General features: G+C 46.0%; 1 protein-coding gene across 2 annotated transcripts in view; it reads right to left on the reverse strand.

The window, feature by feature from the left end:
• The window catches only part of LOC115167478 (coiled-coil domain-containing protein 102A), a 75,076-nt gene that overhangs the window by 33,173 nt on the left and 19,463 nt on the right, over positions 1-22,440 (reverse strand). For both annotated transcript variants that reach the window (XM_029721919.1, XM_029721920.1), the window contains exons 2-6: positions 10,023-10,764; positions 7,979-8,196; positions 7,040-7,148; positions 6,012-6,128; positions 4,978-5,187 (exon numbers count right to left, since the gene is read on the reverse strand). In XM_029721919.1, coding sequence (XP_029577779.1) covers positions 4,978-5,187; positions 6,012-6,128; positions 7,040-7,148; positions 7,979-8,196; positions 10,023-10,673 — 1,305 coding nt within the window. In that variant the 5' untranslated portion in view covers positions 10,674-10,764. The remainder of the gene's footprint in view (positions 1-4,977; positions 5,188-6,011; positions 6,129-7,039; positions 7,149-7,978; positions 8,197-10,022; positions 10,765-22,440) is intronic.

Consider the following 22,440-nt stretch of genomic DNA (forward strand, 5'->3'; position numbering starts at 1 on the left):
CATGTCTATAGGGAAACTACAAACAATGCATGCAGGGCAGAATTAGGCCAATATCCACTAATAATAAAAACTCAAAAAAGAGCAATTAAGTTTTGGAAACATCTAAAATATAGTGACCCCCTCTCATATCATTACCAAGCCCTGCAATGCCAAGAGCTGAGCAAAGAAAAAAGTCCCCTCATACAGCTGGTCCTGGGGCTGAGTTCACAAACCTGTTCTACTAACACACTGAAGCCTCAGGACCAGAACATCCAATCAATCAGAATAAACCAAATTACAACACAGTCAAAACAAAACTACATTGCTTATTGGGAAACACAAGCACAAACACAAAGCAAAATGCAGTGCTATCTGGCCCTAAATCGACAGTACACTGTGGCTAACTATTTGACCATGGTTACTGATCAAAACCTTAGAAAAACCTTGACAAAGTACAGGCTCAGTGAGCACAGCCTTGCCATTTAGAAAGGTAGACACAGGAAAACCTGGCTCCCTGTAGAGGAAAGGCTGTGCAACCACTGCACAACAGCAGAACCTGAGACGGAGCTGCATTTCCTGACAAAACGTAAAAAATATAAAACAATTAGAGAGTGTCATTTTCCCAAATTTGAAAGCCTTATTCAAGGTTTCAAAGACCTCTCTGATGAGGATAGGCTACCCGTCCTGTTGGGGGAGGACGTAGAGAGTTGTGGGTTGTCAGCGCACTACATTGCTGCCTGCTATAAATTGAGGGACAGTGTCTGACAGACCAATCAACCTGCACATGTACTCTACTGTATGCCTATTGTTATTGTTGAATGTATGGTTATTTTGACCCTTGGTTATTGTTGTTACTGTTGTCCCGTTGACAATTTTGATTCTCATTTTGATTTATTTTTATATTGCAAATACCCAAAATAAGCTTTGGGAATATGTACATTGTTACGTCATGCCAATAAAGCGAATTGAATTTAATTGAGAGAGAAAGAGAGAGAGTGAATGAGTGAGTGAGTGAGTGAGTGAGTGAGTGGGCAGGTGAGAGAACGAGTGCGTGAGTGAGTGAGTGAGTGAGTGAGTGAGTGAGTGAGTGAGTGAGTGAGTGAGTAAATAAGTTACTAAAGGAGAGTGAGTGTTGAGTGAGAGTGCGGGAGAGAGAGAGAGAGTGAACGAGTGATGCAGGGTGCTTTAGGCCCAGTCTATAAATCTGGGGATCCTGGAGAGAGACGGACGGCGCTCATAACGAGCCTACACCGAATGTTTTTATTCCTCCATAGATTCCTCTAACAGGGCACAGCTGGACCCAGAGATTACACCCAGACAGAGATAGATCGAGAGGGAAGAATGGCGGGAGGGAGGGACAGATGGAGGGAGGGAGAGCAACATATCCTCTCTTCTCCTCTATTCTCTCTCAGCGGCGACCTGAGTTGTCGCCCGTGATCAGTTGCCACAGCAGCCAGCTAGAGACCCTGTCGGATGAACACACGCTTCGTACGTGTCTGATGAGAGGCATATTTCCTACGTGTCGAACAAGCAGGCAGAGACCTAACGACTAGAGATTATTCACAGCTGTGCAGCGTGTAATGCGTAAGCACTGGTGGGAGGCTGCGTGCCATGCGGTGCACTGAGGCCTATCCAGCATGATGCATTCATGTCATCTAGTGCACAAGGACACTACCCAGTCGGAACAGGCCGCCTGCTCTTGACGGATAAGGGTCCTTAATCTCTGTGACACGGGCAGAATTTATGGACAGCACGGGATAATTGGGTCCTGTGGCAGTGTAGCACTGTGCATGGAGGGGACAGGTTTGAATTGAAGATGTGAAGGTTCCACCATCTCCATCTGCCTGTCTGTGTGCTCCACGTTCACTTTCCTTCCCACTCCTCTCTCCGTCTCCCAGTTCATGTGAGACTATTTGCAAATAAGTATCCCTCGGGGTGGAAGGCATGATGTGTGTTAATCCTATAGCCAGCAAGTGAAAGGTCTCTGGTTCAAATTCCTGAGCCGAAGAAAATGTAAAAGAATCCGTTGATGTGCCGTTACTCCTGAATTTCATTTGGGATAAGAGTGTCTTCTAAATGATTCACGTGTAAATGTCCTCGTTACAGGTAGGGCTGAGAATGCCCACAGACCTTATGATATTATCACGATGCTGAGGCGATTTGATGTTCTGAACATATTGCTCACTGAGTGCACAAAACATTATGAACACCGGCTCTTTCCATGACATAGACCATCCAGGTGTAAGCTATGATCGCTTATTGAAGTCACCTGTTAAATCCACTTCAATCAGTGTAGATGAAGGATGGGAGACAGGTTAAATAAGGATTTTGAAGCCTTGAGACATGGATTGTGTATGTGTGCCATTCAGAGGGTGATTGGGTAAGACAAAATATTTCAATGCCTTTGACCGGGGTCTGGTAGTAGGTGGCAGATGCACCGGTTTGAGTGTGTCAAGAACTTCAACGCTGCTGGGTTTTTCACACTCATCAGTTTCCTGTGTGTATCAAGAATGGTCCACCACCCAAAGGACATCCTGTCAACTTGACACAACTGTGGGACATATTGGAGTCAACATGGGCCCGCATCCCTGTGGAATGCTTTCGACACCTTGTAGTCCATGCCCGGATGAATTGAGGCTGTTCTAACGCTACCTAGAGTAACACATTTTTATATATTTTTTTATTTACAAATAGATACATGGTGTCAGATATCTGGGGTGGCAGGGTAGCCTAGTGGTTAGAGCGTTGGACTAGTAACCAAAAGGTTGCAAGATCAAATCCCCGCGCAGAACAAGGCAGCTGTTCCTAGGCTGTCATTGAAAATAAGAATTTTTTCTTAACTGACTTGCCTAGTTAAATAAAAAATCGATATAATATTATTTCATGAGCCTAGGACCTAGAGGCAGCCTTTAGCTATTATGTCCCCAGCATCTGGAATAGCCTGCAAGAGACCCTGAGGAAGGACAAAACTGTGGACATATTTAAAAGAAATCTTAAAACACACCTTTTAGCTTTGCTTTTCTTTGGGGTGCTTTTCCGTCGTTTAGTTTTCAAGAAACGTTAATCAAATACAACCACTGACTGTTTGCTCATTGCTGTAAGATGGCAACTCAGTGCAATTGCACATGTGCCAATTGAATCTCAACAAGGAAACAGCCCGTGGTTGTATTTGATTCACGTTTATTCAAGGAATGGATTTCAGCAAACAAAGAAAAAGCACACAACTAGAGGGCAAACATAGGTACACGGTTAGCATTTCATCATTGACATTTTTGGGATTGGGCGAATGTCAATAATATTTTTGTTACTATGGAATACTGAAGTATAATTACAAGCATTTCATAAGTGTCAAAGGCTTTTATTGACAATTACATGAAGTTGATGCAAAGAGTCAATATTTGCAGTGTTGACCCTTCTTTTTCAAGACCTCTGCAATCTGCCCTGGAATGCTGTCAATTAACTTCTGGGCCACATCCTGACTGATGGCAGCCCATTCATGCATCATCAATGCTTGGAGTTTGTCAGAATTTGTGGGTTTTTGTTTGTCCACCCACCTCTTGAGGATTGACCACAAGTTCTCAATGGGATTAAGGTCTGGGGAGTTTCCTGGCCATGGACCCAAAATATCGATGTTTTGTTCCCTGAGCCACTTAGTTATCACTTTGCCTCATGGCAAGGTGCTCCATCATGCTGGAAAAGGCATTGTTCGTCACCAAACTGTTCCTGGATGGTTGGGAGAAGCTGCTCTCGGAAGATGTGTTGGTACCATTCTTTATTCATGGCAGTGTTCTTCGGCAAAATTGTGAGTGAGCTCACTCCCTTGGATGAGAAGCAACCCCACACATGAATGGGCTCAGGATGCTTTACTGTTGGCATGACACAGGACTGATGGTAGCGCTCACCTTGTCTTCTCCGGAGAAGCTTTTTTCCGGATGCGCCAAACAATCGAAAAGGGGATTCATCAGAGAAAATGACTTTACCCCAGTCCTCAGCAGTCCAATCCCTGTACCTTTTGCAGAATATCAGTCTGTCCCTGATGTTTTTCCTGGAGAGAAGTGGCTTCTTTGCTGCCCTTCTTGACACCAGGCCATCCTCCAAAAGTCTTTGCCTCACTGTGCGTGCAGATGCACTCACACCTGCCTGCTGCCATTCCTGAGCAAGCTCCGTACTGGTGGTGCCCCGATCCCGCAGCTGAATCAACTTTAGGAGACGGTCCTGGCGCTTGCTGGACTTTCTTGGGCGCCCTGAAGCCTTCTTCACAACAATTGAACCGCTCTCCTTGAAGTTCTTGATGATCCGATAAATGGTTGATTTAGGTGCAATCTTACTGGCAGCAATATCCTTGCCTGTGAAGCCCTTTTTGTGCAAAGCAATGATGATGGCACGTGTTTCTTTCCAGGTAACCATGGTTGACTGAGGAAGAACAATGATTCGAAGCACCACCCTCCTTTTGAAGCTTCCAGTCTGTTATTCAAACTCAATCAGCATGATAGAGTGATTGTCCTTGTCAACACGCACACCTGTGTTAACAAGAGAATCACTGACATGGTGTCAGCTGGTCCTTTTGTGGCAGGGCTGAAATGCAGTGGAAATGTTTTTGTCGGATTCAGTTTATTTGCATGCCAAAGAGGTACTTTGCAATTAATTGCAATTCATCGGATCACTCTTCATAACATTCTGAAGTATATGCAAATTGTCATCATACAAGCTGAGGCAGCAGACTTTGTGAAAATTAAATATTTGTGTCATTCTCAAAATTTTGGGCCACGACTGTAGCTGAATTCCACAAAGCCTGGTCTCTGCGCCACTCCCTTGGTGGAGTTCATCAGAAACTCCACCAAAAAATGATACTTGGGTAAAAGCCTGGGGGTGTATGAAACCACTCCTGGGTAGACTACACTAGTGAACCTCCCATATGTGGCTTAGTCAGAGGTGCACAGAAGGGGGGAGTCAGAGGTGCACGGAGGGGGGGGGGGGGTTCCTGCTCTCTGCGCTCACCTTGTTCCTCTCAAACAGCTCAGTCTGGATGGTCTTGAGGTCAGTGTCCAGGGCACTGGCCGCCTGCCTCCGTTTACGGGCCAGCTGTTCCTCCAGGTCCTCCGTCTGCGCCCGCAGCTTCTTGTTGTCTCTCTCAAGCGCCAGCTTCTCGGTCTCCAGACGCTCCCGCCGGCCCCACTCGGCAGCGTTCTCCACCTGCAGCCGCTCCATCTGAGGAGGAGTGGGAGGAGGAGGGAGTGGGGGAGGAGAGGAGGGGAAAACCATGTCAAATCAGAGGGGAGAGGACGAGGTCAGAGGGAACGTTGAATCAACCAATCGCTGTACCAGAGGGGAATACAGAGACGCCTCCCTGCAGTCAGTCAGTCAGAGCACCAGTGTGCAGGTCGTGACAGTAAAGCCCTTTGTAAACGCTCTATGAGTGAAGGGGCTCTCCATTAGCATTTTATCATACTCTCCTTTCCTTCAGCCCCGGCCTCCCAGCCACCACAGCAGAGCCATTAAACATGCTCAGCGTGTATTCTCACGGCTGATATCCGAGTGGCGTTGAGCGGGGAGGATGTTGCTGCTGGGGCAATGAGGAAGAATACAGGAGAGGGAGAGAAATGTGGGGAGAGGCGTGAGGCACGTGTGGCTGACAGTGGACTGGTGTCGAGCCCCCAGGGGCCGCTGGGACAATGTGACCCGCTCCTCTGAGGGGGGACAGGCGATGGGAGGAAGGCGCTCTAAAGAACACTTCAAAGGAGAGGACTCGTTCCACTCCACCATGAGCCACAGGCGTGAAATATACTCTCCAAAAATGACAACTTAGTACGTCAGTGACACACTGCCCACCCAGCCAGCTCCCACTTCCACCATGTCAACTAGTGGGTCACAGTTAAAGACAAGTGTCAACTTGAGTTCAATTGATGTTGAATGGGCTGAATTACCCCCATTAAGTGTAAAGGGATTTGAGATCTATAAAGCGATCTAAGTCCAGTCCATTACAACCCATTATAGATGCTTAAAAGCCAACTGGCTGTGTGTTTCAGCCTCACCTCTGCTCGTAGCTCGGCCAGTTTCTTGTCCATACTAGTGCGCGCTCCCAGCTCATCCTCCAGGTCCTCCGACATGCGACCCAACTCATCCTGGTGTACCTCCTTCAACATGTTCAGCTGAGAGAGAGAGAGAGAGAGAGAGAGAGAGAGAGAGAGAGAGAGAGATGAGAGAGATGGATACAGCCAGACAGCAGGAACATCTACAGGTGTTAAGCTCCTTGGTAAGAATATCGGCATCCATGGTCTTAGTGTTAGTTCGCTCTCCTCCTATAAACTGAGCCACCTTCAAGGTTGATATGTTCCCATAAAACATGACTTCTGACTCAGCTGTGCAGGCTACAGTGGTATCTCCCTTTAACCTCGGAGATCCCACCGTGGTCCAGGCACATAATACACACGTGCCACAGCTCAACCTTCACCTCTCCTTCTCTGCGCTCTCCTTCTCATCAAACATTCATTCCCGCTCTCACTGTTCTCATCCCTCTTATCTCTCCTCTCCTCTCTCCTCCACCACCTCTTCTCCTCTCCTCTCTGCCCTTGATGATATCCGGAGAGATTATTCAGTCTTCACTGACTACCCTGCCAGTCCATTCATGGTTTTCCAATGACACACACACACACACACACACACACACACACACACACACACACACACACACACACACACACACACACACACACACACACAGAGCTTGTCTGGTCTGAGCACAGAGTGCCTCCTAGTGGCAATCTCTTGTAAACACACTCTGAGCCATCGGCTCTGGCTCTTTGAAGCCGCTGTCTCAGCAGGTGTGTCTGTGTGAGGTGGATGTGTGCCAGTCTGCCAGGCTGTATTGACGTAGGTACGGGGGGGTATATGGCCATATTCCCATGGTCAATATGATGTCAACACTTCTAAGACCACCAGGATGAAAGGGCTGACGTTTGATGCCTTTACCCCGTTTGATGCGTGGCCTCAGAGGGCACGTATACGTCCCCTGGACGGGTGTTGGGGGGGATCGGAAGGTAAAAGTGACCTTCAATCTCACCTGTTTCATTGCTTCCTGCTTGGTCTTGTTCTGCTCCTCGTATTTGAGTTTCCATTGGTTGAGATCTGTTTCCAGCTTTTCTATGCTCTTACTGAGTGCATGCTTATCCCTGGGGAGAGAACATAGACGGTTAAATACTACTCTAGCAACATAGGTGATGACTATTCAACAGAGATAGATCCCAAACCTTCAGAGAACAATCTAAAATGTAATCACTATTAGTTCTGAATATTTAATACAGGAAAATAGCTGTGCCTATTTAATATGTTTTTGAAGGAAGAGACTTGACAGAACCTGTGTCCCCCAAAATCCTATGTAACCGTGATGCCATCCAAACCAAGTTGGATAGATGTCGTGGTTAGCTAAAAGTGACAGCTGACTTCAACATTCTGGGTGAATATCAATGCCCATGGCACTGACAGAATGAATGGTCCAGAATGTTGCAGAATAGCCCAACAGAAACCAGTCTTAGAGACAGACGGGCTCTGCCAGATTGTTGGACCTGAAGATGCAGACCAATCACCAGCGAAAATCAGCAGCCTCCAGAGAGCTCATAAAACAGTTCCGATTCTAATGGAAAAGATAATGGGGCTGATGGTAGTGCTGGCGAGAGTGGGAAGCTACAGCGGTGCCAGAGCTGAGCTCAGGCAAAAAACAGGAGGCTCTGCTTGTAAATGATGAGACTGGCATCTCAGCCAGGGTGGAACAGAGAAGAGACAGAGCAGTTACTAGTCAACACTTTCCATACACTCAACATTAACGCTAATTTAATGATGAAATATGATGGACGGATGCATGGTGAAAGGTGTCTCGTATGGCTCCGATTCCATACGAGCCATAATATGTCTGAGGAAAGCACCTTCACATACAGTGATTGAATATTCCTCAACCTCTCTAAATATGGTCTTCCTTCCTACTCCCTTGATCCCCTCTCCTTACTCGCGTTCCTTGAGCAGGACCTTCTGTGATTCGTCGAGGCGGAGCTGGAGGGCAGTGATCTTGCCGGGGTCCTCCTCCATGGCAGCGATGTCATCCCAGAGCAGCCGGCTGCGGTCCTGACGACTCAGGGCAGAACGCAGGCTGCTGGCACTACGGGCGTCCCACGAGTCTGGACCTTCCGCCTTGGACCTCAGCACAGACTCCAACAGCTCCAGCTCCTAGGAGAAGGGAGGGATAGAAAGAAAGAACAGAATGACAGGTGATAGAGAAAGTGGAAGGGAGTGAGGGAGAGACAGAGGGCGTAAGTAAAAGGGAGAATCCGGGAGAATGTCCAAAAAGGAGAGAGGAACGAGGAAGAGGGATATATGCAATTTCATTCACTGTTAGTCTACACCTGTCGTTTACGAAGCATGTGCCAAATAACATTTGATTTGGTTAGATGAACCATGCAGTGGAGTCCCCCCACTCTGAAACCCTGACGTCAGCCATCACAGCTCCACTCCAAGCGAGAAGGCTGGAGAGCGAAGCGGACTCCTAGACTCAAATATTTACTTTTCTTAATTAATCCCCACCAGGGAGACAGGTTTTTTCCTAGCTCAACAGCGCCGGTACAGCAGCTATCATATTACCCCCATCCCAATTTCCTGTCTGTAAAAAATTAATTACCGGGCCGTTTCACGGAGTAATCAAACACTGCCTTTTTTTCTGTCTCTTCATGTCTCTGGGAGCCACACAGGGCTCCGGACCCTCTGCCAACTTCCTTTTACTGAGAGAGCTGAGCACAAGAGCACAAACATCAGATGGGAGGAAAAACACAGGCTGTTACCAGCGGTGGCCAGCAGGGGGACCTAGAGGTTAATGTATGAGGTGGAGGTGAGCGGGTAGCACCGCTCCTCTCACTCAGCCCGCCACATGTGGAAGCAATCAGCGTGTCTGTGTAAGACTGAGGGAGAGAACAATGGAGGGGCAGGAAATGGGATTGTATGTGAGCATCCCCACAATGCCCAGCTCAGCTTCATGCTGCTGTTTATCCAACAGTGATTTATTACAAATGGCCAGCTGCTTGCCTAGGGAGAGCTCAGTGTGTATGTTGGCCCATGGTGAGCCACTGAGGAAGAATCTGACTGGACATTCTCCTCCAGGTTGTGTTGTACGTCTTCTCATTATTCACTTATCTTCTGTGTTCCCTTTGGCTCCAGACTGGGAAACTGAGCACGGTTATCGCCATTACCTTTCATGCCTGAAGTGAACCTCCTGTTCTGTATGGGTGTGAAAGTGTGTCTGTCGAGCGTTTCCATGGAAACAGCAAGCCCCCATGTGTGAGTTGGCTGAAGGTCAAGTCAGATTGCAAATGACACTGATCTGTATTCACTGCTGCTTGAGCTGCACACAGCTGAACACTCCTTGCCAAGATTCACATTTCCTAAAAACAGAAACCTCATCTCGTCCAACTCTCAACAACGAGTTCTAAATAGGATTTGAATACACCTGATGAGCCAGCTCAGGGACTTTTTTTAATCTATTTTGACCTGTGTCTAATTGACAACGGACATCTGAGGACACCAACAGCTACTATGCCTTCCAATCACGCAAGATGACAGGCTTTTCTGTGACAGGAAGCTTGTTTTACTGTGTCTAAAGGGCATTTCCCTCCCCTTCAAAATGTCTGAGAATATGAGACTCATAGAGAGGGAACTGGGTTCCAATGCTGCAGTACCCAGTCTGTGCCCTCCTGGGTAGAAGATAGGGTTGTGCAGGGGGGATTCTATTTTAAGAACAACAGCTACACTTCAGCAGAGTTCCCACTGAGGCACAACGCTGGAGGTTAAGCTCTGAGACGTATCTGCTGCTGGCTCTTCATTAACAAGATGAAACGCTGGCCCAAATAAGTGACTGGTGCTCTATCGTCTACCAAGACCTCTGGCCAACCTTCCCCTGGCTCTGATCTGTGCAAACCATTCTCTGACTGTTCTGGGTTATGGAGTACTGGGGTGTGTCTCTTACTGACATTGTATGGTTCTAGAGTGTGTGACCATTCTCTCACCTTCTGTCTGTCAGGTTTCTCTGTGTCCACATCTCTCACTGGTTCCTGTTCTGGTGACCCGGGCCCCTCGCCCACCCTGTCCTGCTTGCTGTCCACAAAGGGCTGTGAGGAGGAGGAGGATGGGGTGGAGGAGGAGGAAGGTGGTGCTGAGGGGGCTTGGGAGGGTGAGGCCTGGTCAGCACGGAGACGCAGTGCTTCCTGTCTGAGTGTCTCGTTTTCGGAGGCCAGTTCTTGCCGCTCCCGCCTTGCGCCCGTCAGCTCCTTGGTCAGGGCGTCCAGCCTCTGGCGGAGCTGCCGCACCTCGTCCCGTGCCCGGTTCCTCTCGGAGCGCACCTTGCTCCACTTCTCCCTCCAGTTGGCCGTGCAGTCCGACCACCAGCGCATTGTCTTCTCCATCTGGGCAGCTCGCGCCCTGGCTTCCTCCAGCTCCCTCAGACGCAGCTCCTCACGGCTCTCCCAGTCCCCAGACTCGCCCAGGCCAGGGGAGAGCAGCAGGGGAGGGCTGGAGCTGGGGGTGCCCCCCGTGGGGCTGGGCGTGTGGGTCAGGCTATCAGGAGAGCGGACCCTGTCCGGCCCCAGGCCCAGGCCACAGAGCAGGCCCGCCCCGGACTTAGCGGCCTCGGCCATGTGGGGGCTAGGGGTGTGGTTCATCACTGAGCCGATGATGATCCAGGAAAAAGCAGGAAACACGAGCGATGCTATGCACTCAGGAGTGCATGGTCGCCTTTACTCAGTTGGCTACCTGCAGATTCAAACACAAAACAGAGACACTGGTTAGTTGGACAGTACTAGGGCTGTTGCAGTGACCGTGTTACCGCCACACCGGCGGTCACGAGTCATGAAGGCAGTCAAATTCCACATGACTGCTGAGTCACGGTAATTAGGCTTCTCCACGCTCTGATGCTGCTGATGGTCATTAGTAGCCTGCCAAACTTGCTAACTGCCTGGTACTCAGCACTCTATTGTCCCTCTAATCACTCTGACATCAATGCAAATCGAATCGAACATCTAATCAAACACTTCATGAGAGCCCATGAGCTCATGTTGCGCAACAGTTCTATAGGCTATGCCATTGCGGGAGAAAACAGAGTGATGGTCTCTACCAAAAAAAAGGAGGATCAGCTTTCTATGGGCTAGGCCTACTATATTTATTTCTCAACTTTCCTAATATTAAGCACATTGCTTATATTTACAACAGGAGTATAGGCTACCTGGCTGGCATGAAAATGAACCATGGGTTGAAAAGCGTCCTCCATTCACTATTTAACTGCATAGATGACAAGTATTTTTCCCCGCATAAAACGCCCAGCATAAGAAACAATGCCTTTTTTTTTTACTTGTTCGAATCATAGTCAAACACCTCATGCAGCCTAGCCCACAGGCCTATATGTTTTAATAAGCTTTGTATCACAACTAAAGTGGGCAAATAACTTCTTAAAATGAAACACATGAATCCGCTTTACAAGGGGTGTAGAGCCTAACTGGCATATATAAGCAGCGTGAGTTTCAAGTTTGGGGAAGATCATTTTCACCATAAAAATGCTCCTTTATAATAAAAGCATTACATGCATAATTGCATTTGCGGCCACTTTTGGTTATGGTGTTTTTTTCCGCTAATGGAACATTCGCCTACTACCATGTGCGCATTGCTGAGCTTTTAATGTGAAGAAATAGCCTAGTTTATCAATATTTTAAGCTAAACGTTCTGATATGTTGCGTCAGCCACATTGCATAAAAAGGTTTGTATTCATTTGGTATCTATCGCATCCCACAACCGTCCCAGACTATGTTTGGAATATTTATTTCTCGCACAGAATAGAATTGGTCGACTTTTGTACTATGGGGGATAGTAGATTGACATAGTCTAGTGCTTTTTCTGTTCGTTAGGCCTACTCATCTTGTTGGCTGATGAAAAAATATCTTCAATATGCACCTCGGAATTGGATTAGGACACGCGCAGTTGCGTCCCCGATTTGTCAGTCTGTGAGGAAAAACCCGATCACGTGACAGAGAGCAGTGTGAGGGAGATACGCTTCTGATTGCACACACACGGAGAAGGGCACAATGCAGCCCCACGGGCCGCAAAAGGCATGGATTTTTTGGGGGGTGCATTACGGCCACAAAGGGGATGCCGCCGTGATATTCGAGGAATTATCAAGTGCTTGTCAAATTGTGAATGAGAGACTATTGGAGTGTGTACACCCTGCGCAAAAAAAAACTAAGCAGAGCTCATGCCTTTCAAGCAACTTTTTTCAAATCTTCATTAGAGTCTCATCATGCAGCCTTATAATATATTAAAAATCAAAACATACAGCCCAACGTTTATAGAACAACTAAAGTTACATGAATAACTATAAATTAAGCACATAGCAGTACCTATATCTTTGTTAACCGCACAACACAGAATAGCCGCATGTGTGCACTCCCCCAAATCGTTTGGAGAAAATATGGATATTTTATTCAGCTTTGTTCAATTGTATTTTGAATACTATAAAATAATATAAAATAATGCCATGGAATTATAAGCAAATCTTGTCTGCTAAATGAATTAACGTAGCCCACAGACATTTGGCATAGCCACATCGGGACCTAACATAAAGACCACTCAGAGTGTGCTATTCTGTTCTTCTGAAATAGACTACATTTTCTTCATTTCAGGCTTCTTTAGACCTGTCTAAAGTAAATAATGGACTTATTGTGAAGTTGTAGGCTATATTACATGGATTTATTCGACTTTTGTGTGGAAGCCAGGAGATGCTAAATGTGTTCATGTTAATTAACGGTCAATTACAGTGAGACCGACAGCTATTTGTTTGACAATCACCAGCTGATGAAATGATTTCGACGCTCTAGTCTACTCCTATCCTATGATCATTAACCACAACTGCCACAGCAAAACAGTCTGGTCGATAAATGAGTAACATAAAGTCCAGTGTCCCTGTGGAGGTCAGAAATACGTTCTCCTGCTCGGTGTGATCTGGGGACAATCTGAGAAGGAGAGATACAATGGGCCATCCTCTTCATACTGTTCTGGTGCCAGTTACAGGAGGTTACAGATGAATGGTCACATGATGGAGATTACATCTTGAAGAAAATTGCAAAGGTAATTTGTAAAAAGCCAATGATGAGAAACAAAGCTTCAACTAGCACCATGGCAACCCAGTAAACCCATTGACCTCACGCATGTCCAGACTCAGACTTCGGCTTAACACCATGGCAACTTGCAGTCCCAAGACACCGATGAATCGGTTACCATAAAGGAAAGTATGCAGAAAGATAGAATTAAAATACTCTACAGATAAGTCATCACTCGCATTCCACACAACCCAACAGTCCCCGGAAGGTGGGGGGGCCCCCCAGATAGCATTTGAATGGCATGCCATGGCAAAAATGTTTAGAATTACAGGAAACCGTTGTCAACCACATCAAGAATACATTTGCATTTGCTGACAGTGAGGGTAGATGTGACAGACAGAAAAAGAAGAGAGGATAGTGAATTTATTTTAATTTTTATTTAACTATGCAGGTCATTTAAGAACAAATTCTTATTTACAATGACGGCTTACACGGCTAAACCCTAACGATGCTGGGCCAATTGTGCGCCACCCTATGGGACTCCCAATCACAGCCAGTTGTGATAAAGCCTGGAATCGAACCAGGCTCTGTAGTGATGCCTCTAGCGCTGCGAGAGAGAGAGAGAGAGAGAAAGAGAGAGGGGGCTGGATGAGACCGTTTGAGCTGATTTCTTGCGAGGGCAGAAACCGAAACTCACATAATTAATTTCCGATTCCCAGAGGCAGCGACAGCGTGGTTTATATATGTATGAGAACGAGGCGACTGAAGAGTCTGAGAGGACTTTGGTGTAAAAGGATATGAATTCTCAAATCAACACCCCAAACAAACTCTCTGGGGTGTAAAACACGAGATGTGCTTGGAGTCCAGTACAGAATCCCTCGGCTGATCACCCTCAGGGCCTGTATCTGACATGTTTACCGCACCTTAATCACACCAGCCCTATAACACATTGTGTGTGAGGGAGACTCATTTAACGGATCAATTGCATGGCTGAGCCATAATTATTTGCTCTGGCTTAAGGGAACAAGTTTATATGCTGATGAGAGAGACTAAATATAAAAATACACCCACCGTAGGCTACTAGTGTGTGGCACACCAAACGTACAAAGATGCAAATAGCGGACTAAACATAGCAATGATTCTGCAGTAATAGGCCAACGCATTAGTCCCAAACACCGAGCAGCAAACTCACCAGTTCCTGTGAGTAACACATTTATGAGGAAAGCTCGTACACCATGCTTTCTCTCAAAGACCTTGTCAAAAATACCATCTCTGTCTCTGACTGTTCTCTGTACAAGTGGATGTCTTGAGGATTCTCAAACACAAAGGAGATGATATGAAAGACCGGGAGCAGTGCCGTCAGAGATGTATTATGTATCTATGTAACACCTTCACTGCCTGCGTTATCCTTGTGATACATATTCCCCATTTCATATTCATTAATATTTCAGGGGGGGGGGGGGGTCTATAACATCTCACTATGCCATGCCATTTGAATGTCCCCTCCATATGAACTCCCTGCCTAACCCCCCTAGTAGGCACCCACCTCTCTCACTAACTCACTCTGTCACTCCCCACCAGGGCTCACGCTACAGCTCAGAGATTGTGGTGGGAGTCAGCTGAGGCAGCCCAGTAGAGTAAGGAGATAAACCTCCCACTTCCTATCACCGATACTGAACACTATCCTCTAAGAGTCTTGTCTCGTACTCTCTCTAAGGCAGACGGAGACAGAGAGGGAGATGGTTTGGGCCCTGTCGCCTTGGTACGACATCTCCATCAGGGATACATGGTTCTTGTTAAGTATGTAATCTGAACCTCATCCGACGCAGACAGGAAGGTAGAATGAGAGCAGGAACAAGAGAAGAATGAGAAGGTTAGAGAAAGCATGAAACAGAGAGACAGAAGAAGAGTGCAGAAACCTGACTGGAAGAGATTGCATTTTGGGTATCAGAAGGGAAATGTTTGGTCTGTGTCTGGCTTGGAGACAGAGGTTTTGAAGGCTGCAGCTGGACAAGACACCTGGGTGTTTTCGCTGTAAATCCACAGTGGTTTAGACCTAGGCCTACATGGAGGGGGCAGTACCGTATGAGTCAATCAAGCACTAAGTTGCTCCTCAGTATCAGGATTGCAAAGAAAATGATCTAGAACTCCTGTGTAGGAATGGTCTACAGTGGGGGGGAAAGTATTTGATCCCCTGCTGATTTTGTACGTTTGCCCACTGACAAAGAAAGGATCAGTCTTTCATTTTAAATGGTAGGTTTATTTGAACAGTGAGAGACAGAATAACAACAAAAATATCCAGAAAAACGCATGTCAAAAATGTTATAAATTGATTTGCATTTTAATGAGGGAAATAAGTATTTGACCCCCTCTCAATCAGAAAGATTTCTGGCTCCCAGGTGTCTTTTATACCAGTAGCGAGCTGAGATTAGTAGCACACTCTTAAAGGGAGTGCTCCTAATCTCAGCTTGTTACCTGTAAAAAAGACACCTGTCCACAGAAGCAATCAATCAATCCGATTCCAAACTCTCCACCATGGCCAAGACCAAAGAGCTCTCCAAGGATGTCAGGGACAAGATTGTAGACCTACACAAGGCTGGAATGGGCTACAAGACCATTGCCAAGCAGCTTGGTGAGAAGGTGACAACATTTGGTGCGATTATTCGCAAATGGAAGAAACACAAAAGAACTGTCAATATCCCTCGGCCTGGGGCTCCATGCAAGATCTCACCTCGTGGAGTTGCAATGATCATGAGAACGGTGAGGAATCAGCCCAGAACTACACGGGAGGATCTTGTCAATGATCTCAAGGCAGCTGGGACCATAGTCACCAAGAAAACAATTGGTAACACACTACGCCGTGAAGGACTGAAATCCTGCAGCGCCCGCAAGGTCCCCCTGCTCAAGAATACATATACAGGCCCATCTGAAGTCTGCCAATGAACATTTGAATGACTCAGAGGACAACTGGTGAAAGTGTTGTGGTCAGATGAGACCAAAATGGAGGTCTTTGACATCAACTCAACTCGCCGTGTTTGGAGGAGGAGGAATTCTGCCTATGACCTCAAGAACACCATCTCCACCGTCAAACATGGAGGTGGAAACATTATGCTTTGGGGGTGTTTTTCTGCTAAGGGGACAGGACAACTTCACTGTCAAATCTTGGGTGAAAACCTCCTTCCCTCAGCCAGGTCATTGAAAATGGGTCGTGGATGGGTATTCCAGCATGACAATGAGCCAAAACACACGGCCAAGGCAACAAAGGAGTGGCTCAAGAAGAAGCACATTAAGGTCCTGGAGTGGCTTAGACAGTCTCCAGACCTTAATCCCATAGAAAATCTGTGGAGGGAGCTGAAGGTTCGAGCTGCCAAACGTCAGCCTCGAAACCTTAATGACTTGGAGAAGATCTGCAAAGAGGAGTGGGACAAAATCCCTCCTGAGATGTGTGCCAACTTGGTGGCCAACTACAAGAAACGTCTGACCTCTGTGATTGCCAACAAGGGTTTTTCCACCAAGTACTAAGTCATGTTTTGCAGAGGGGTCAAATACTTTTTTCCCTCATTAAAATGCAAATAATTTTATAACATTTTTGACATGCGTTTTTCTGGATTATTTTTTTTTTTCTGTCTCTCACTGTTTAAATAAACCTACTATTAAAATTATAGACTGATCATTTCTTTGTAAGTGGGCAAACGTACAAAATCAGCAGGGGATCAAATACTTTCCCCTCCCACTGTATTTAGCAACTGTCTACTTTGAGTGTAAAAGGAGGTTGAACAGTCTGCTAAAATACATTTCTTTCAAGCAGACAGACAAGACATTGCACCTAAATGTGGTTTCACAAAGGAAACATGCATACATTTAAATGGAGTGCAGTTGACAGAATCACAGCTACAGTACTCTATCTGTAGAGACATTTTTGCAGGGTCATGACTGTTGTCAACCACATCAAGAATACATTTGCATTTTTGCTGATAGTGAGGGTAGACAGAGAAAGAAGAGAGGATAGTGAATTTATTTTAACTAGGCAGGTCAGTTCAGAACAAACTCTTGTTTACAATGACAGCCTACACAGCCAAAAACTAACGATGCTAGGCCAATTGTGCGCCGACCTATGGGACTCCCAATCACAGCCAGTTGTGATACAGCCTGGAATCAAACCAGGGTCTGTTGTGATGCCTCTAGCACTGAGATGTGGGGCTTTAGACCGCTGTGCCACTCGAGAGCTCTAAGAAAGAGAGAGCGAGAGAGAAAGAGAGGGGGCTGGATGAGACAGTTTCTTGTAAGAGCACGAACCGAAACTCAGATCATTAATTTCCGATTACCAGAGGCAGCGACAGCATGGTTTATCTATGTTTGAGAATGAGGCGACAGACATTGCACTTAAATGTGGTTACACAAAGGAAACATGCCTACATTCAAATGGAGCGCAGTTGACAAAACCACAGATACAGTACTCGATCTGTAGAGACAGCAGGCTCTTCCTGTCTCCTCATTTCATAGGTCAGGGGTGAAGAGTGTTTGAGTCTGTTTCTGGAATATGGAGTGTGTATGGGTGCTGAGATAAAGGGCTAAGCTGTTGCGTCTCGTTACATCATGATCAAAGACCCATCTCAACAATATCAAAGCCGACTGACAGACTAAGATTTGTCAACATGCCAATCAAAAGTTCAAGTTGATCTTCGGACCCATCCATGACCTAGAAGGTCAGCTGCTGTTCTATGAATTATTTCATTGGTTTGAATGGACTATCTGTTGTCTCCCTCTTATGGCTCCAGGGGGTATTTGTTCACCTTCACTGATCTGAGTCTTGTAGGGAAACATCAAAGAGGTGAACAAGGTATTGGACCGGGAAGTGATCCTAATACTGAGTGACTACTGCAGACAGATACAATAAGCACAAACAAAAGTCTAGTCAATGAACTTCAAGAGACAAAAAGTGGGGCAAATCAATGTGGCTCTACAACGGGTGAGTGAAAAAATTTGTGCAAGAAGGAGCTAGTTTCAAAAAGACTCCAGATGGAGAGAAGAGATGGACAGAGACTGTAAACTAGAAAATAAAGAATAAAGTAAAAGCTGGAGCTGAGTTTTTGCATTTCAATACAATCTGCTCCAAGACAGTGGTATCAGGGGTCAGCGATCCCAAAATGAAATGCCTCTATAAATAAGCTGATTACTCTGGGGAACTTCCTTTGGGATGTGTGGAATCCAGCCGATAGCTGCAGGGTATTGAGAAATGAAACACAGAAAGAGAGAGTAGAGTAGCCTTCACTAACACAGAGACGCACCACCACTCAAAGTAACGGAAACAAATATGAATAGATGTTCTACTATAAAGTGTGTTGCAATTTTAAATACACTTGAAATAAAGTTGGATTCGATTTATACTGTAAGACAACTGTGACATTTACTGTATATGCAAATTCTATTCCATCTAGACGTGTATCTATGTGGGGTAAAATGGTTAGGGAATACAAGGACAAAGTGCTGTCACTACACACAGCCTGGTGTTGCTGTGAGAAAACAGTGTTCTGCCATCAGAAATAGAGGAGAGACAGTGACGTAAATTGAGAACGAGATAGTCAGAACTGCCAGTGCTCTTTAGAGGATGCAGGCAGAAAATTCTACCCACATGGGAAACATGCTGTCACGGATCCCCCCGGTACTGATGCTCCTTCTGTTCACCAGTTCCGGAGGTCTACGTCACCGGCTTTCTAGGCTTCACTGAACGGGATTCATTATCATCAACCCTGGACTGTCTTATCTGATTACACACACCTGGTTCCCATTTCCCCTGATTAGTATGTTATATATGTGCCATCTGTTCCTTCTGTCGGTTATTGTTCCCATGTCCGTTGGTGGTGCGAGTACCTATGCGTAGGTGCAGCTGTTATGCTGCATGCTTTATATATTGTGTATTACGGGTATCGTCCCGTGTCGTTCAACGAGTTTTACCCTCGCTCTTTTGTTTGGGTACTGCCCAGTGTTTTGTGGACGTTTTTGGGGGGTGTATTAAAAACCCCAATTGTGTATTCCTACGCCCGTCTCCAAATCCTTTATACCTGCGTGACACATGCTCTGTTTACAACTGTATTCCAGTGAAAGAGAGAAAGGAACAATATGACTCGCTGCTGCATTGCAATGTACTTTCCTGTTTTTAACAAGACACACACAAACAGTATCTTTATATAAAAAGCACAACCGCTTTAGTTGTTACAGACTGTATTGCGCAATGTCTGAAAGCGCATGTCCCAGTTGGCAACACTCCAGCACCTTGCGGTTTTTACATCTGAAACTGCCAAAGGTAAGAAGGAAGTCAAACAGGATGCCTCGGGTCTACAACCACAGTGTTTTTTGTCTTTCTTCCGTTTTGGTGAAGCGGATAGCATTTTCTTTTGTCACTGCGCCATTCGTTTTGATCTGAAAAACACAGAAAACAAACACGTAGCTATTAACCTGAGTGCTTGTCTCTGCATCTCTTTACTTAACGTGCAGAAAGCCACAGGAGCAGATCTGAGATGGTAAACACAGACAGTGACGCTATCACTTTCTCTAAGTGCTTTGAGATGTTGTGTTATTGGTGCTACTGCAGGAAAGACAAGACTATCTGGGGCAAACACTTACAGTAAATCAGCATAGGAGGAAACAGTACACTTCACTACATCAGGTGACCTATAAAGTACCAAACAATAGTCTCACCGAATATATATGTAGGAGTGATGACAGAACTTCTGGTTAATTTTAATCTAGCTCATGTTATTCAATGGAGAAAATCATTATACTGTGACTTCGAGCTCACTAGCGTTAAATCCAACACCATCAGGAAAATGGGTCATGATTTGGTCATCTTGGTCTCATGATATTAAATCTTCAGACAGCAACAGCAGAGGGAAGCGTTTTGCAAAACGTAAGTACTAGAGACTTAAACAAGCTGGCCGAACATATGAACAGTCTCTGATAAATCTTTTTTTCTGTGAAGTTTGTCAAAATACCGCACGCAGTGTCATAGCTCATTAAAATCTCTCAGTCTGTAGTGCCTAACTGCAATGGCAAGCAAAAAAATCTCTAAATTCTAGACAGTAAAACAACGATCCATGGATTTTAGGCCTTGTTTCCTGTTAGGGGGCCTGGATAATGGAGAGGGAGGGACAGGAATTGGCATCTGAGTATTACAAAACTGGCATAGCAGTCTCCATCTTCTACATATCAATGATCCGAACAACCTGCCCTGGCTGTGACTGTGCTCTTAATAGGGGTTCCACCCAGCAGGATGAGGGGGGACAATAAGAAGGTCAGGGCATAGCTGACCAGCAGAGAGAGGGGAGTCTGCCGGGTTCATCTCAAATTATAAATTGCTTTCACTGAGGACATCAAGGTCAACACTAATGTGTGACATTTTATTAATCCAATATACAAGACTGTGTGTGTGTGTGTGTGTGTGTGTGTGTGTGTGTGTGTGTGTGGAGGGGGCCGGTGACTGCGGGGGTAACTGATAGAATAGAAGCTGACAGAGGTGTGAGGCTGACTGAAGAAGCTGGCCGTTTTAATCCTGTTAGCTGGCGTCAGGGCACAAGAGGGACACGGCACAGAGAGGGGATGTTTCAACACGAATTAGCCATCAAATAAAGAACCATGACCTTCAGGGGCCCTAGGGGACATAAAAGTATCAGAGACGTATTTCTAACACACACACACACACACGTGCATTTACGCAAACACGCACACACTCTCACACACACACACACACACACACACACACACACACACACACACACACACACACACACACACACACACACACAAATATACTAACCAGAGATCAAACCACCTGTGGCTTACACACTCTCACACATGTATTGAGACATAAATAAATGATGTTCATGTACTCACTCCCAAAGATGGGTTTAGGCAGAATACAAATCCCATCTTTTGTCCCTGCCTGTGAGTTTGTGTGTTTTTGAGACACTGCCAACAGACTATTTGGTTTCCGCTCTGACTCACTACAACAATATGAGAGCTGAATGGATTCCCTCCCACAACCCCTTCCCTCAGACTGGAGGTAGGCAGTGAGTAGAGGGCCAGGTGCATGGTGCTAACCATAGAAATATAATGACTAATTCTGTTTTTATGGCGCTAACCATGTGGAAGTGGATGTTTAGGAAGGGCGGCAGAACTTCCCTGTGTAAATAATTGAACCCCAACATAGTGTTTCCTTCACTGGACACCAGCTCCACTGTAGTGTATGTACAGTGACTTAGGAAAGTATTCAGACCCATTGACTTTTTCCACATTTTGTTACGTTACAGCCTTATTCTAAAATTGATTAAATAAATGTCCTCAGCAATCTACACACAAATGCCCATAATGACAAAGCGAAAACAGGTTTTTAGACATTTTTGCAAATGTATTAAAAATAAATAACAGAAATACCTTATTTACATTAGTATTCAGATCTTTTGCTATGAGACTCGAAATTGAGCTCAGGTGCATCCTGTTTCCACTGATCATCCTTGAGATGTTTCTACAACTTCATTGGAGTCCACCTGTGGTAAAATCAATTGATTGGACATGATTTGGAAAGGCACACACCTGTCTATAAAAGGTCCCAGAGTTGACAGTGCATGTCAGAGCAAAAACCAATCCATGAGGTCGAAGGAATTGTTCTTAGAGCTCCGAGGCAGGATTGTGTCGAGGCACAGATCTGGGGAAGGTATACCATAACATTTCTGCAGCATTGAAGGTCCCCAAGAACACAGTGGCCTCCATCATTCCTAACTGGAAGTTTGGAACCACCAATACTCTTCCAAACGCTGTCCGCCCGGCCAAACTGAGCAATCGGGGGAGAAGGGCCTTGGTCAGGGAGGTGACCAAGAACCCCGATGGTCACTCTGACAGAGCTCTAGAGTTCCTCTGTGGAGACCCTACGGTGAAGCATGGTGTTGGCAGCATCATGCTGTGGGGATGATTTTCAATGGCAAGGACTGGGAGACTAGTTAGGATTGAGGCAAAGATGAACGGAGCATAGTACAGAGAGATCCTTGATGAAAACCTGCCCTAGAGCGTTCAGGACCTCAGACTGCGAAGGTCACCTTCCAACAGAACAACGACCCTAAGCACACAGCCAAGACAAGATAGGAGTGGCTTCGGGACAAGTCTCTGAATGTCCTTGAGTGGGCCAGTCAGAGCCTAGACTTGAACCCAATCGAACATCTCTGCAGAGACCTGACGCTCCCCATCCAATCTGACAGAGCTTGAGAGGATCTGCAGAGAAGAATAGGAGAAACTCCCCAAATACAGGTGTGCCAAGCTTGTAGCGTCATACCCAAGAAGACTCAAGGCTGTA

Source organism: Salmo trutta, chromosome 29, assembly GCF_901001165.1.
Source record: "Salmo trutta chromosome 29, fSalTru1.1, whole genome shotgun sequence".
NCBI lineage: Eukaryota > Metazoa > Chordata > Actinopteri > Salmoniformes > Salmonidae > Salmo > Salmo trutta.